Source organism: Labrus mixtus, chromosome 5 (genome assembly GCF_963584025.1).
Source record: "Labrus mixtus chromosome 5, fLabMix1.1, whole genome shotgun sequence".
In the NCBI taxonomy this organism is placed as follows: domain Eukaryota; kingdom Metazoa; phylum Chordata; class Actinopteri; order Labriformes; family Labridae; genus Labrus; species Labrus mixtus.
Window position 1 is genome coordinate 2,808,839 of NC_083616.1, and position 13,773 is coordinate 2,822,611.

General features: G+C 42.4%; 1 protein-coding gene across 12 annotated transcripts in view; it reads right to left on the bottom strand.

The window, feature by feature from the left end:
- Nucleotides 1-13,773, bottom strand: part of arvcfb (ARVCF delta catenin family member b) — a 263,985-nt gene that overhangs the window by 5,914 nt on the left and 244,298 nt on the right. For 11 of the 12 annotated variants that reach the window (XM_061037314.1, XM_061037313.1, XM_061037311.1 and 8 more), the window contains 4 exons: nucleotides 12,460-12,571; nucleotides 10,995-11,082; nucleotides 6,590-6,681; nucleotides 2,819-2,931 (listed from right to left, as the gene is read on the bottom strand). In XM_061037314.1, the coding sequence (XP_060893297.1) occupies nucleotides 2,830-2,931; nucleotides 6,590-6,681; nucleotides 10,995-11,082; nucleotides 12,460-12,571 (394 nt within the window). In that variant the 3' untranslated portion in view covers nucleotides 2,819-2,829. The remainder of the gene's footprint in view (nucleotides 1-2,818; nucleotides 2,932-6,589; nucleotides 6,682-10,994; nucleotides 11,083-12,459; nucleotides 12,572-13,773) is intronic. The other variant, XM_061037306.1, reaches the window with a different exon arrangement.

The window sequence follows — 13,773 nt, forward strand, 5'->3', positions numbered from 1 at the left end:
TTTAGAACTCATTTTAAAATGCTTAATTTGTTTTAAAGTCACTGCATGTTTTAGCCTATAGTGACCATATCAGTCGAGACCAAGTCATACCCGAGACCTCCGAGACTGAGACAAGACCAAGACCAGGGCAGGCCGAGACCGAGACATGACCAAGACATTTTGTGATCGAGACCGAGTAAAGACCAAGACCATAAAAATCACTGAAAAATCCTCATCTTGTGTGCAGCGGGCGTATCATTCACTTAGGTTGGTCATAACCGGGGGATACGAATCAAACTACAAATGAACTGAAGTTATTCATTCTTTTAAAAAGAGGTGTTTCTCTTCTAATCTCAGTAATGACGTGGAAAATAACCTGTCAGTGGTGGTCTTGACCGTTCTTGATTTAAAATCCGGAGTCCGTCCAGTCTGAGATCGAGACAAGGTCGAGAGAAAATGCTTTCGAGACCTTCAAAAAGTGGTCTTGAGACTAAGACTGATTTTCGAGTACTACAACACTAGTTCAGCCTGACAACTTTTAGTCTCTTACACCCCAGGACGATCACTCAGGTCCTCTGGTCTCTCCTGGTCGTCCCCCGAGCTCAGAGGAAACTCCTGGGTGACCGTGCCTTCTCAGTTGGAGGCCATCGTCTGTGAAATCTATAGCCTCCCCTCATCAGAGGAGCTAACTCATTAAAGTCATTCAAAGCACAATTCAAAACTCAACTTTTTACCCTGCACTCTGGCCTGCTGAGGCCGTTTTAAACGTGAGGCTGTTAAAAACTCTGTTGAAAACATTTTAGGAAATCATTTCACAAAGAGAGGCCGGGTTTCTTTCCTTCTATAGTCGGCATGGAGATAAAACCATCTCCGTTACAAGAGAAGCCACTTAGTAATCATTTATTCGATGAACCTTAACACAAAATATGCAAATGAACCTCAAAACGAACATAAACGGAATTAATGTGAGCTCATCCTTCATTACATCTCCGTCTTGGACATTTTCTTTTCCGACAGTCGATGATGTGCACAAATTATGTCTTCACCTCCAATCGTCAAATTATAATCCTACATGAATTATTTATATGAAGTCGTCCTGCTTTGACTAGACGCGGCATGCGAGTAGATATTCTGTGAGAGTGTGTTTGTATCGCTGTGCACTCGTTCCCTCTTCCTCCTGCTTTCCATTACGGGATAACCGAGTCTCTGGAGGATCCATCTGAAGCGCAGTAGAATGATTCCTCTTCATCAACTCCAAAAAAGGCTGTCGAGGGACGTAGTGAGTAAAATGAGGCATACATTGAAAGCAGACAGGTGGTGCTGCATAGTAAACCTGTTAGCTTGCTGTGTGTATTTCAAAGCGGGAAAGCTAAGTGGGGTTTTTGCACAATGCCTCGTTGATCTCCCTGAGTGGCTGATTTTGACGTCATGGTGCTAAAATAACAATGAGATGCAATGTTGGATTACTTATCGACCTCTTCCCAAACCATGTGCCCACACAAAAAAAAATTACGTTTTAAACCCGCCTGTCTTAATTATTAGCATGTGGAGCTCGACGCACGCTAATAATTTGGACAGGTGGATTTAACACTTGATTTATTTTGCCATTATTGACAAAGTGCTGGGATTTTAGAAACACAGCAGTTAGAGCTGGTAACATTCAGAGGCTTAAAGAACAATTACTGTGAGGCGATCTATTCAGATTTAGCTGGCTAGCGAAATAGAGCTAACTTTAGCTCAAATATTTGTTTAAAAAGTTGCCTCAGTGAGAGTTTTACAGAGTTTTTAGTAGACTCATTTTGAAGCCAGAATCTTGTAAAAGAGCCATGAAATGCTAAAGTTACATGTACAAGAAAACTGTTAGCAGCCTCATCAGTTAGCACTACAATAAAACTTTCACACCTGCAGAAAACTCCTGAAAAACTCCTGATATTTCCAGGTTGAGCTGAATGTGTGAACGCAAACAGCCACATTTTATGCTCGGATTTCCCCCGAAGTTTCTCCTGCCAGACACCTAGTATTTCTTCCGCAGGAAGTCCGAGTGAGCTGATGTGAGAACGCAGCAGGATATTATCAGGAGAATTCACGTCGAGCCAATGGGAGGTGGGAGTGACTCCCCTCCCGTCTGACAGGGAGAGTCTCCAGCTGTGAGCAGCATATGTGAACAGCCATGTCAGGAGAATATCTGGAGCAGTCCTCCTGAAATTATCTAGATATTTTCAGGAGTGTATGTGTGAAAACAGCTCAAGCTAGTAGGTAAAAAAACCCCATTAATTTCTCTTCTTTTTGTGGCCTTCTTTAATACTCTTTGGCCTCTACTTTAATATACCACACTGCAAACTCCCATCAATCTGTCCTCCCCCACACCAACCTCTGAGACCATTTTGTGCCCATTAACAGGCACTAAGGCCAGGACTGAACGAACTCTATTTGAAGGACGAGTTCAGTGAAAAGTCGATTCTTCGGTGATGAATACTTGGCCTACTTATCGGAGTTTAAAGGTTTTCTGTTACCAAGTCGTTGCTAATTTAAATCTCTACCTGAAGGTTGGTGAAACAGAAGTGCCTACGTGAAAATGAAATCATACCTAAAATATAAAAAAGTTTGAGAGACTCATTCTAGGTTAAGCTTCAAGTAAACTGTACATCTGTGAGAGTAGAGAGACTTCTGCAGCTGACTGTGGGTGCAGGATGACAGCAGGTCTACATGATACAGCGTGAGGGTGAAAGGCACACAGGTGGAAACATTTAACAAACAAGGGATGAGAAGGATGCTACAGTCAAACCCAAGGTGGGGGAAAGGTTGTTACTTTTGTGGTGCTTTAATATTTCAGACCTACCATGCATGCATTTAGACCCAGGAGTCAACAGGCTGGGGCTTTACATCACAAGCGTCCACCAGACTGACCGCAGGCCTGTTACTCCTGATATAGTGTTTCCTATTTGTGTCATTCTGTAGCCACAGGAGGACGGGTTAAGAAAAAAAAACACAGCAAAACAAAGAGAGGTCAATACATTTCACAAATACACTCACACATACACACACACACATGCATCCAGGATCAGAGAAGCCAGTGTTAGTTCCCCGCCGTAAGGAGAGCTTGGAGAGAAGTCAGAGAGATTACAGAACAGCAAACCAAACCATGCAAATGAAAGAGGGAGAGAGAGCCACCGTTTCAGCAGCCAAGTTGCATTCAAAGCGGGTAGAACACCTCCGGGAAGAACAGCGGGGTGGACTTAAGAGACAGCTTTTGGAGTATAGTGCTTAAAGGCCTGTGCACTGTGAAGTCAAACATGGCTGTTTGCTGAGATTACTCCCGTCTTCTGTCTGAGCATTTTAAAACATCTGCTGCTCTTACTAAATGTGAGAGTACAACCTCGGCTCTGATTGGTTTAGCTGAGTATCTGAGTTAAATGAAGAGACAGTGCCGACTGAAATAGATTCTTCCCGAGGTCATTGTTGAGCTCTGGAGCTGTTGATAGCTGGTAGCTTTTTGATGCTGCTTTATGTTGTTTCTTCAAGAGGCTCGCTATAAACGCGCAAAAATCTGCATTTGTTCTGGTGTAAAAGCTCCTGAACAACTTTCAAAGATGCTAATAAAAGAGCCACAAAGACTGTACAAATAAACTGAGTGTATTTTAACATGTCAAATAAAACAAAAGAGTTGTAATAAGTCTTAAAGGTCACATATTCTGTGTCAGAGCTCCTCAAAACGTGTGTGAAGTTTCTTGTTCTAAATCCACTCTGATCCTGTATTTGATCATGTCTATAAACCCCTCTATTTCAGCCCTGCTCAGAACAGGCTGTTTCTGTGTCTGTACCTTTAAATATGTAAATGAGCTGTGTTTGACCACGCCCCCTCTCTGGAAGGGCTTGGGTGTCTCTGTCTTTCTCGCTCCATGTCCTATTGTTTACGGTGAGAAGGCAGACTCAGAGGACAGAACAAACACCTAGCTGTGGGAGTGTCACCCACCTGGGGGAGGGGTTACTGCCCTTTGTGATGTCATGAAGGGACAATCTCCAAACAGCCTGTTTGAGCACACATTTTCTGAAAAGTGGAGCAGGCAAAAGACGGAGAGGATGGACTTTTCTCATCATCGGGGGGTTTGTAGACAGACTACAGACACATAATAATGTTAGAAAAAAATGGTGAAGTGGATTTAGATAATATGTGACCTTTAAAAAGTACAACTCTACAACGTTATAACTCTTGATACAGATGTTTAGGTATACTCCTGTCTGTGTGCGCTCATTGTGACACAACAGTTATGTCACTGTTGTGTTTGGTCAAAGCTGCGACACAGTTTTATTTCTGCCAAAAGTCGGCAAACTTAACAAATTAAAACTGTCAACAGGAGACAAAACATTTCAGTATGTAAGGTCTCCCTTTAAGCGAAACACTGTGAAACACCTTCAATTTTCAAAAACAAAATTTCAATTTGATCATGTGTTCATGTAAGAGTACGATATTCCTTCTGCTTATAAACCACCATGTCAGTTAATCGTCTGTTCAGGGATCAAGTCAGTTCTACGCTTCACTCTAAGACACAGATTTAACATTTTTCAGCAAACATATGAGACTTACAAAGAGACAAAAACATTGTGACAACAGATAAGACAACATTTAATATGTAAGACACAGAGCAGCACATGAGGGCTACATATTTACTCAGCTGCTCTGTGCAGCAGGCTGTCTGTGTTAGCGTAAGAGCTAATGCTTTGTAACCGATATTACAAGTTCAGGTCACTGTTATCGACTGTTTGGCTTGGACTACTGTAATCTTACAGTCAGTCTCTCCTGTGTAAATGTCTCTCTGAGTCATAACTGTCTGCAATGAGTGAGAAGCTCGAGGCCTGTTGGCGGTGTTGTTGTCGGAGCCGTGTTTACATGGACGGGACGGCAGACTCTTCTGCATACTCACTGATTATTTGGATGTCACTTACAAGTCTTAAGATCTCTGGTATTCTGTGTCAATTTATGTGCAATATGAAGCTAGGAGCTAACTAAAGTATGCTAACATTAGCATGCTAACACAACAGTGATTGCAGCTCGAGCAAAGGACAATTTTGTCCGCCTCTTGTGCTTAATGGTGCTTAACTGGTGCGTTCTAATTCATAACTCCTTTGTGCAACTCCAGTGTAGAGGGGTTGGAGGTGTGTCTCTGGAGGAGAGCGGAGGCTTCAGTATGTAGGAGGTGTCGCCAAACAGCAGTTTGTTTTGGTTTCATGCTGGAGCTCAAGGGCGACATCTACTGGATCAAAAAGTCTCACATTCTTCCTTTTACTTGTACCACAGTGGTGGCCACAATGGAAATTGTAAATCAGAACTTGTATAGCCTTATTTGTAGCTAACTAGCTCTACAAATGTGTGTGTGACTTTAAATCCAACTTCTTTTTTTAAATCATCACGAACCTAACCCTATACCATGTATTAATACACTCCAGTCAAAAATACGTTATTACACTTATTGTAAGCTAAACCTACAGGTGAAGTGTCTTGGAATGAGATGTAATTTATTTTAATTAGTGAGTCCATCTCATGTCAAGACACCTAACAAGTAAAAACTGCTTCCTGCAATGGCATCTCCCAGCCAGTAAACTAAGCCCACATGAGACCACATGCAGCATGGACCACAAGGGCGTCCCACATTAATACATGTGGATGTTCTTCGGGAAGATGCAGGTGCAGAAAGCGTTGGTGGATTAGCCAAACGCATGGAGGATCAGGTTGACTGGAAACATCGTTTTAAGGCTCTTCTGAAGACGACCATCGGCTGATGATGCATTGGCAGATTTGTTCAGGTATTCCAAGCAATGCAAGGCCTTATTTTTTTAAGCTTTTTTTGTCTTGGAATAAGACGTTTATCTGAAGTGTAATGAGATACTTTTGACTAGAAGTTAGACTCATTCACCTGCAGAGATTTGAGTTCTTGCATTAATCGCCTCTTTAAAGGAGAGTATTGTTATGATCCAGAGATAAGAAAATCAAACACAACATGTATTTAATGAGCTCTGGACTCATTTAGGACACATTTTAAGGGGTAATTTGAACCTGCATGTATAAGCAGATCTATGAGCATCCTCTCCGTTCCCTCAGGGGGAAATCCTCTTCATCTTTATCAAAAACAAACTACAGAAAGTGCTCGAGAGTCATCAAACATGTCACATCCTCTGAAGCCATTATCCTCTTTGAGGCTGGATGGCCAATCAAGAATAAACAGAGTGAGGCTTCAGTGTGAATAATCAACAGGCGACTGCTTAATAATGCAGAATTCTGTTCATCGCCAAAGTGCGGGCCGTCTCCTCCAGGAGCGGTGGTTGGCGGTTCTTTTAATCATTCTCAGATTAATTAGTTTACAGACTAAAAAAACCTTACGCCCAATTAATCGGTGGCTCGCAGATGTGAGGCCGTCCACAGCACTGAGCTTCAGATGACAATATTATCGGAGAACAACGTCCAACCTCTTTAAAGAATCAACAGGATAAAGAGCTTCCACCACAGAAGAGAGAGAAACGCAGAAAGAGGACAGCTTTTTTCATTGAGACATCGCTATTTCATCTTCTCTACACCCTAATCCCTCAGGACACCAGAAGAAGAAATCAGCCTTACCTTCAGTGGTTCCCGGTCTGTCAGGTCCACTGAGCCGTCGACTGCCTTGTACTTGCAGTCCTTGTCCCTCTGGTCAATGGTGGGGTAGGCGTCTAATGAGGTCAGAGAAACAACAGTAAGCTTAGTCCTAAATCCATAAACCAGTGACAGACCTGTTAAACATTTAGTTTCATCCGGTGAGAAGAGACACACTGAAATCTTTTCTGCACAGGAACACAATTCAGAATGACAGGAAGTCATTGGACACAGAGAAGAAGACTAATCAGTACATTCCCGGCTTGAGCCTGTCATAACTGTCAAAAACTCAATATTTACCACCAGAGTGAAATAATCAAGAAGTATCTGCCCATTGTTCTAATAACAGACTTCAAAATGCCCACATTTATAGTTTTCACAAGATAGCCAGTATCTATCAAGTATTTTTGAGTAAGACGTCAGCCTTTAGCTGACACTTCTAAGAGCTGCTGCTGCCAATAGGAGTTCAAGTCTTTCAAGAAATTCCATAACTTTGAAAACTAGCTTTCCAGACTGTATTTCCTGTGACAAGTCGCCAAAAGATTGTGTTTAGGGATGTTTTCATGATGAAGAGACGTATTTAGGTAGAGATCACCAGGACTTACTGTGGTGACAAATGCTAGTTATTGCTTTGACTACCTTGATTCAGATGTAAAGCTCATAACTATTGGTGCGTTCCATTTCATCTTGGTTATGGTAAATGGACGTATACATTGCCGAACAAGCAGTGGGAGCAACTTGTGGTTAAGTGTCTTGCCCAAGGACATATCGACATGTGGATGCAGGAGCTGGGGATCGAACCCCTGACCTTCCAGTTGAGAGACACCTGACTCTACCGCAGAGCCACAGCCGCCCTTGGACCAACAGGGTCTTCTCTGAATTTCTTGGAAGTCAGAAATTCAGAGAAGAACCTGATGCCAGTCGGATACCTCATCAGTAAAGCCCCCCTGAAGTCAGAACCCCAACTCGAACCCTGAGGGAATTCAGTAGCCTGAGCTCAAAATCCAACATGGCTGCTCCAAGCATTAACAGTAAAGTATAAGTCATATATGATTGTGTTTATTTTGCGTAATTAAACCATCACACCGATAGTATTGTGCCAGTTCTATCTGTGGCTTTCACTCAGTTGGTTTCGCTTGGTGTTAGCCAACACAACAAAGGTTCTCCTGGAGGCGTCCATGCTGCTTTTCCAACTTGTTGCCAACTTGTGACTTGAACGCGGTCAACTCGGCTGTGACGTCATTCTTAGCTCCGACATCAGAGGTCAATGGAACGCACCATAACCCACAAACCCTGCTGACCTGTCAGCCTCACAGCACAGAGGGAAGTGTTGTAACATTTCAAACTTTCAGCAATTATTAATCAAAATGTGATCGCAGCTACAGACACCCTGCAGCAGATGTTTCCATTTATTCTCTATGTGGGGAAATACATACAGTTTAAGAATTCATGTAAATGATGGCACTCAAATTTAAATTGTAAACTATATAATAGTAACAGAGATGTCACAAGGGTTGTTCAAGTCTGTATTTTAAATAGTGCATGCTTTCATTGAGGGTGAACTATGATTTATGATTTTTTTATTGACTGACTTGTTTGCTAAGGTGATGTCTTGCATGTGACTCATATACATAAAAACACAACACATATATCTGGGATTTGATATTCATTAATTTTCCACAGCACATTTCCGTACACTGGTTTGTTCTGGTGAAGATTTCACCCTTTCCTGCACTTAGATTTTTACATCCTTTTAAAGATTTCAAACAAAACACTGTCAGAAGGTTGAAATATGTCATCAGAAATTCTTGTGAACAGCTCTGAGTGATTCACATCTCCCGGGAGTCCCTCTCCTTTTTATGAAACTCACTTTGGGAAGTTTCATACATGACCTACTTTAAAGGGGTAGTGTTTTTTTGGAGGCACTTTTACATCCAGTACAATTCCTGGGAGGGAAACAGGAGCCCACAGGCATGACAGGGAAGCAGCATGATATACTCTCAGACATCTTTGGAAAAGGGTGAGAAATGATTTCATGCTCCTGTTAAAAGTCACTTTATCTGCACCTATCACCCCCAACAGCCTTCTTGATTTCATAAACTTAAGAGAGACTTTGTCTTATTTATCACATATTTCTAACAACAGTACAGACGAGGACATAGACCGTATAATTTGTCAAGAGTGTATTTATATCAGCGAAAACCACCCACCACTGTTGTTATTAAAGGTCACATATTCTCCTCCTCTTCACCCAGTTTTAATAAGTCTCAGAGCTCCTCAAAACATGTGTGTGAAGTTTTTTGTTCTAAATCCACTCTGATCCTGTATTTGATCATGGCTATAAACCCCTCTATTTCAGCCCTGCTCAGAACAGGCTGTTTCTGTGTCTGTACCTTTAAATATGTAACCAAACCAAGATCACAGTTTTCCGTTGTTTGGATTTTAAGACTAAAAGCAACATTAAGAAGACGAGAAGTAAAATCAGAGTCGACCCTGTTGGTCACTGGAGGAGAGTTTAGAGGAGAGCTAAGTCCTTCTGTGGCTCAGGACAGTCATGCAGTCTGACTCTTACCTCGACCCAGCTCATCCATAGGTATCATATCACCATGGCCACATTTCCTGGTGCCTGAAAAGCATTCATATGCCGTTTGTACACATAAAGGCACACATTAAAAACAGGAGAAGCTGAGCCAACTACTGCTGCTTTTCAGGGAAATGATTCTCAGCCAGTGATTGGAAAATGCAAAAACTGAGAGTGGGCAGGCATGAGCGCTTCAATTCATGTGCATGTTTGGATGCAAAGAAAAAGGAAAAATTGGGGCACTCGGCCAAAAAATGAGGACATTAAACTGCTGCGATGCTATTGACTCCTCTGTCAAAGAGATGTTTGTTGTTGGGCCAATGTGCTGCACAAGTCCCCAACCGTCCCCCTCCGTCCCTCCGTCCCTCCCCCGCACACTCTGCTTACTTCATGATGGGAACATTTTCAACATCTCTGACCCTATTACATCAATTTAAAACCCCCATGATGAAAGTAAACGATAATTCCTCTATCTTCTGTCTAAACCTACTTTATGACAGTTAAAAACTTTTCTTTTAAAGCTTCAACTCCAGATTTATAAGCAATGGTTTCATGACGCTTCACCACACAGTGGATGAGAGGAGTAATATGGTAAGCACTTCACTTTGATACAGCCATGAGAAACGATGATGTCAGTGTTGTGGAACCAAACACAAGTTGATTTTTAAGTTTTTCTTCTACCTGTACCTTTTCGTTCTTTGTGGAAACCAAAGTGAAGAGGGAGGATGCCTCTACATTGTTCTACTTTAACAGAACAAAAAAAAAACAAATGGATCAAAGAAGGAGTGAATTTCCTGTTTGAACCTGATTAGAGGACTTTATGGAGAGGATAATCCACATCAGGACAAATATGAAAAAGATTACTTTTAATAAACAGGTTGGTTTCTTTTTCTCTTGACTTGATTTGTCTTTACTGGATAGGTTTGTGAAGGGGCCTCTAAAAGGCGCTCACAGCCCTCAGTCGGCTTTAGGGAGAGCACGGCAGTCAATATCACTTCTCTGTCACCGACCAATCAAAATCAAGAAGGGCGGGACTTCTGGTATCAGCTTTGTCAACATAATAGCGAAGGAGAGGCTAGTCCAACTCGTCTTTTTGAGTGTACACTTTCCAGATCTGGAGCTGCTGATCATGTTTTCTTGGTGATATTTCTTTGAATTAAAGCAAAAGTGCAGATTGAATGTGAACATTATATTTCCAACAGTTTAGTATTTTCCAAAGACAGAGTATTGATAAAGTCTGACGTTATTGTCACACATACAAGCATTCTTTTGGCCTCCATGTTGCCGTTGCCTAGCAATGGTGTTCCCTATACAATTACCACTTGAATGTGACGACTGCGTCTGCTAACCTGCCTCCAGTGTGAATTCTCCTTTTGGCTCATTTTGGATTTTATGGGGGACTTTTGTTGGGTTTGGATTTTGGGCTCTGCATGAGTCACCTTTTGTTATATCTTTATGTCCTTAACAATAAACTAACAAACTGATCATTCTAAAAATATTGTTTATGCAACTAAAGTTTGATCAGTTCTGCTGTAGAAATCCATCTTCAGTAAGTCTCATAGAGCTTCTCCAGGATGGAAGTCAAGAAGTATCAGGGCCTTTTTGGTTTCAGTCTTTTCAGGGAAACTTTTGTCAATCTAAAGATCTAAAATATTTCTGGACTCCAGGAAACAATATTTCAGTTTATGATTTATTATCATCAAAATGGGGATCTCTAAGCTTGTTTTTGTCCCCCCCTATCTCACCTCATATGTGTCCTCTAATCAGGCTAAAACAGCAACGATCACAACCACACACACTTGAACTGACCTTGGTTCTTCTCCATCAGGGGCAGAGTGGTGTCGTCGTAGCCAGGCTTGCCATTCTTTGTAGCTTTCGGGGTGACTGTCACCGTGGGCTAAGACACCGAGCAAGAAAAAAGCATCATACAACTGAAGCTGGTAGATGCTGAACAGAGAGAAACACATTTCATGCTCTTATTGTACTCATTAAACAACTTCATACTAACTAACAAGACAACAGCTAATGTTAGCATTCATTGTGGTATCTTGGGATTCAAAGCTGCCACACTGTATCTGGAAACACGGTGAAGAAGTACTGTTAGCATTTGGTCATCCATCCATCCATTTTCTATACCGTTTATCCCATTCAGGGGGGAGGAGCTAGAGCCAATCCCAGCTGTCATTGGGCGAGAGGTGGGGTTACACCCTGGACTGGCTGCTAGTCACTTACAGGGTCTGGCATTAGGGGTGCTCGGGGACTGGTTAAATGCTAACATTAGCTGTTGTCTGTCGGAAGTTAATGGGTTAAAAAAAAAAGTTGGCTTTGCATTAGTAAGTTCATTTATCTGTTGTTTTGTTATTCACTAGAGATTCATCTCTTCATAGGGCCCAACACACAAAGACATGTTTCTAGAAAAGCCAGCAAAACCAGGACACAGGCAGGACAAAGCTGCCAATCAAATCAAGTTGGAGGCTTTACCTCCGCATTGTACGACATTATTCTCCCTCCTTGTCCAGGGGCAAAGCAAAAGTGACAGCCCTACATTTGCTCGAACCCATTTTTTCCCACTTAATATATTTAATCGTCCATATTTTCATGCAGCCCTGCTCAACAGGCGCCCCCGGCTATTTCCCCCCCGGCTGCACTCAGTTGACGCGTCTCTGTGTGGTCGGGGCCTTAGAGAGACTCTTTCTTTGTGGAATAACTATTCCACTTTGTGGAAAAGATTGTTCAAATGTTTAAAAAATATATTTTTTTTTAGGTATGTCTTGATGCAACAGTTGTGGGGGCGTGGCCTGATTCGAGGCGTGTGGCAACTGCGTCAACACGATTATCTTACTGCTCCTAATCAAGTCGGAGCCTCCACATTCAGGTATCATAAATATTAAACATGTTGTATATTTATGATTCCAGATCAGGGAAGCTCCGACGGAAAACCCGCAAGTGGATGTTGAGTACTTTAATAAACATGGCAGCGGACGTAAACACAACTGAGCCTCGAGCCAAGTGGAAAACTGAAGAAGAAGAGCAGCTTTAGGAATTGTGGCAACCACAGGAATGTCTTCATCACGTCTCATGAAGACAAACCACACAGCCAGCTGACCATGTCCATCGTCCTCCATATTTGTTTTTCAGAGAATTATAATGTTAAACATCGGTTTAACATTATAATTCATTGTAACTGTCCTCATGTCTGTGGTGTTAAGATCTGAAAACCATCCAGTGTGTGGTGAGACTTGTGGATAACCTCCACAGGATCACAGCTCAGTACCTGGAAGTGGCTCTTGTTCCAGCCGTCCTTGGTCAAAGTGTTCCTCAGGTCCTTATAGCTCCAGACCGTCTGCAGCACGTGGGACGCCGCCTTCGTTTCACGAGCTGATTGGCTGAGGAAGCCACAAGAAAGAGGGACAACATGGAGATTTAACCACAAATCAGAGACCTCATCTAACCCTGAAACAAGTGACAGCTTGGTATCGTAACACACGGCTGCTGCTGCAATCAATCTCTTTATTCAGAGACGTCGAGTCCCATGAGCGGCTCCAGGGTCTGCTTTTTAATTCACAGCCAGATGAGTGCACATTTCCTTTCATTAGCTACCTCTGAGCCACCAGTATTAATTACATGTTGGTGGGGGCCTCACTTCAAAGAAAGCTAATCTCCGAAGGCTGCGAGGGGAAACAGCTATTTGGTCTGTAAATGAACTGAGTATATTCATGCGATTCAGAGCCGCTCTCTGGTTGATCAATACTTCACCAAACCAGCACCAGGCTTTGGAAAGGGCTCTTGATCTTAAAATGAAAAGTTGGGTGCAGGCACACTTCATTCTGGCGCAGTCAACACTTTTTGCTAACCGAAGACGAGTGCATTAATATCTCTTAGCTTTCACTCTAAGAGTCTTTGGAGAGCGTTGGTATGACTCTACCTGCTTACTGGGACGAGCAGCAGCTGCAGTGGCACTCCTCTTTAATAACGCCCTCCAGTTCTGAGAGTTCATTAATGAGTAGTGGGTGGCGGTGGTATTGTGGTAGTCAAGCTTGTGGCCATTAGAGACACATTACATTATCCCCGGTGAATGCTAATGTCAATGCACACAATGTTAATTACATCCAAGGTCATGCTGTGGTTATAAAACAATGTCTTCATGGTGAACACACTCTCCTGTTTACATGAAGATGGACGCTCTTTTCAAACTGAGCTTCCACAAGCTCAGCCGCCATCACGTCTTTGTACATTCATATCGATTCTGCAACGTGGCTGGAAAGATTTTAACCCTTGTCTGTATAGAGAACAAACCATATGGCGTATTTTTGTAGGCCAACCCGGAAGTAGCATCTCCATGGGGTCTAACGAGAATTCTCCATCTCTTTTGGATCATTGCAGAAAATAATCTCTGTGGCAAACACACGTTTCTGAAGCGTAGGCGTTTTGTTCAGCAGGATTATCTTCACAGATGAACACCATTTTTATGATGTTTGAAGAGTTAATGCGGCCGACAGAAGTAAAAAGCTAACGTTATGCTACAAGCTAACTACACCACGGTCGGATGATTGTGGCGTCACCAGCGTTATGCTTCAGACGATCTCTG